The sequence below is a fragment of the Parus major genome, chromosome 20, assembly GCF_001522545.3.
Source record: "Parus major isolate Abel chromosome 20, Parus_major1.1, whole genome shotgun sequence".
In the NCBI taxonomy this organism is placed as follows: domain Eukaryota; kingdom Metazoa; phylum Chordata; class Aves; order Passeriformes; family Paridae; genus Parus; species Parus major.
Genome location: NC_031788.1, coordinates 1509841 through 1511752, shown reverse-complemented (window position 1 = coordinate 1511752; position 1912 = coordinate 1509841). Strand labels below are relative to the sequence as shown.

At 52.0% G+C, this 1912-nt stretch overlaps 1 protein-coding gene across 1 annotated transcript in view; it reads left to right on the top strand.

Annotated features, from left to right (window-relative positions):
* Nucleotides 1-1912, top strand: part of CEP250 (centrosomal protein 250) — a 27155-nt gene that overhangs the window by 17544 nt on the left and 7699 nt on the right. Inside the window, exons 17-20 of the mRNA XM_033519177.1 lie at nucleotides 5-197; nucleotides 588-715; nucleotides 972-1092; nucleotides 1705-1838. Of these exons, the coding sequence (XP_033375068.1) occupies nucleotides 5-197; nucleotides 588-715; nucleotides 972-1092; nucleotides 1705-1838 (576 nt within the window). The remainder of the gene's footprint in view (nucleotides 1-4; nucleotides 198-587; nucleotides 716-971; nucleotides 1093-1704; nucleotides 1839-1912) is intronic.

Sequence of the window (1912 nt, the reverse complement as noted above, 5' to 3'; positions counted from 1 at the left end):
TGTGCATGTGCTGGAGGCTGAGGTGTCTGAGCTGCGTCTGAGGCTCCAGAGCTCTGAGGAAAGAGCAGAGGCCATGGCCACACAGTGTCAACAGGCCAGTGGTGCCCACCAGGAAACTCAATCCCAGCTGGACAAACTGCTCTTGGTTCTCTACCACATGATCAGGGACAGCAGAGACTTGATCACTTGGAACTCTGGCAAGTGTGGGAGGCTGGGGGAGCAGGTGGAGTGAGGGGATGGGTCCTTGTCATCCTGGTATGACACACTCACCCTGACAATTTAGGCTGACTCAGGCCTTGGGAAGTCTTGACAGCTTGACTTCCCTGCAGAGATACAAGTCCATGTTTATATGTGGAGAAATGATCAGAGTCAGAAGGGAGAAGGGTCCAAGTTTTGTCAAACCACAGGGGCCTGTGCAGTTGTCTTTGGGGAAGTGCTAACATAAGTGGTCATCAGAATACTGTCAACCTGTGACATACATTCTGCTGCAAGGTGAGCTCTAGGACAATGACAAAGGCACCTTCTCCTAGGTAGAGAGGCCTTGTTGGAGACCCTTGGATTTGAAACAGAATGTCTTCTCTTTTCAGAAGCGGCTTATGTCGTGGGCCTAACTGATTCTCAGGCCGGGGATGTCCCTGCAGACCTCACAGTGGACAGAGTGACAGCAGCTCTGCAAGACCTGCAGCAGCACCTGGAGCATTCCCAGAAAGATCTGGTAATGTGTGCCCAGTGCACCCAGAAATCCTGTCTTGCTGCTGGACAAGCACAGTGCCAAGGCCAGGGTGGGTGTCAGTCCTTGTAGACAGGTTGGCTCACTGGCATGGGGAGGAAGGAGGATCCACAATCACATCTACCAGTGCAGTCCAGCTGCCCTCTCCCGCCTGGGCTATTTCTGCTTTAGTGTTTGTAGCCCTTTGTCTCCTACCAGCAGTGGAACTGACAAGTGATTCTACTCCTTTTACCTCTTCCAGAATAATGCAAAGAAGAAGATACAGGCCTTGGAGTTGGAGCTGGGTACAGGGCAGGCTCAGATGGACAATCTCAGAGCCAGCAGTCAGAAGCTGCAGAAGGAGTTGGATGAAAGTCAGGCAGGTACAGCTTCTCCTTCCACCCACTGCCCCATCCTGTCTTGTCAGTGGGAATCTCTGATTCCATGAAGAGGAAAACTGCCCAGATATGACAGGGGGCAAAAAAACAACCAGCACGAGATTTATCCATCCAAGTGCCTGTGAAAGCCTTTTCTTGAGAACGATGCTGTGGCTGGCAGTGCCAACTGGCTCTGCTGTGGCTGATCCCATACACAGCTGGTGCCTTTCAGGTGCTGTGTCTGTGCTAAGCAGCTGAAGCTGGATGCCTCAGCTCAATTCCCCCAATCTCCAGGCCCTGCCAGAGCCTCCAGGCTATTGGCCTCTCTGGAGCAGGGCTGCACAGGCATCCCTGCTGCTTTGTCTCTCTTGGATTGCTCACTCTGCACAAGGCCAAGAGCAAACACACTTTGCTATTCCTCTGAACCTTGCCCCTGCTATTCCTGCTTTTTTCTCTGCCTGGAAGTTTCCTTCATTTCTCTCAGTTTTGGAAGCTCTTGTGGGCTTAAGACTTGGCAAACCCAGTCAGGCAGAGAAGACAGTGCTGTTGTCTCTGCAGGGTGCTCATCAGTTTACTTTACTTTGCTTTCCCCCTTCTCTTTCCCCTTCCCTCCTGCAGCATTATGGAGGGCAGAACAGCAGAAGACCTCTCTAGAAACTGCCCTGAAGGAAGAGGCTGTGACTGTTCGTCAGGAGGTGGAATCACTGCAGAGGAAACTGGAGAGCCAGGAGAAGGAAAGGAAGGATCTTCTGGTGAGAATGGCAGATGCCCCAAAGGGCCATTTCCCAGCTTTGTTTGCACCTTGTGTTACCAGTTCTAAGGAGCA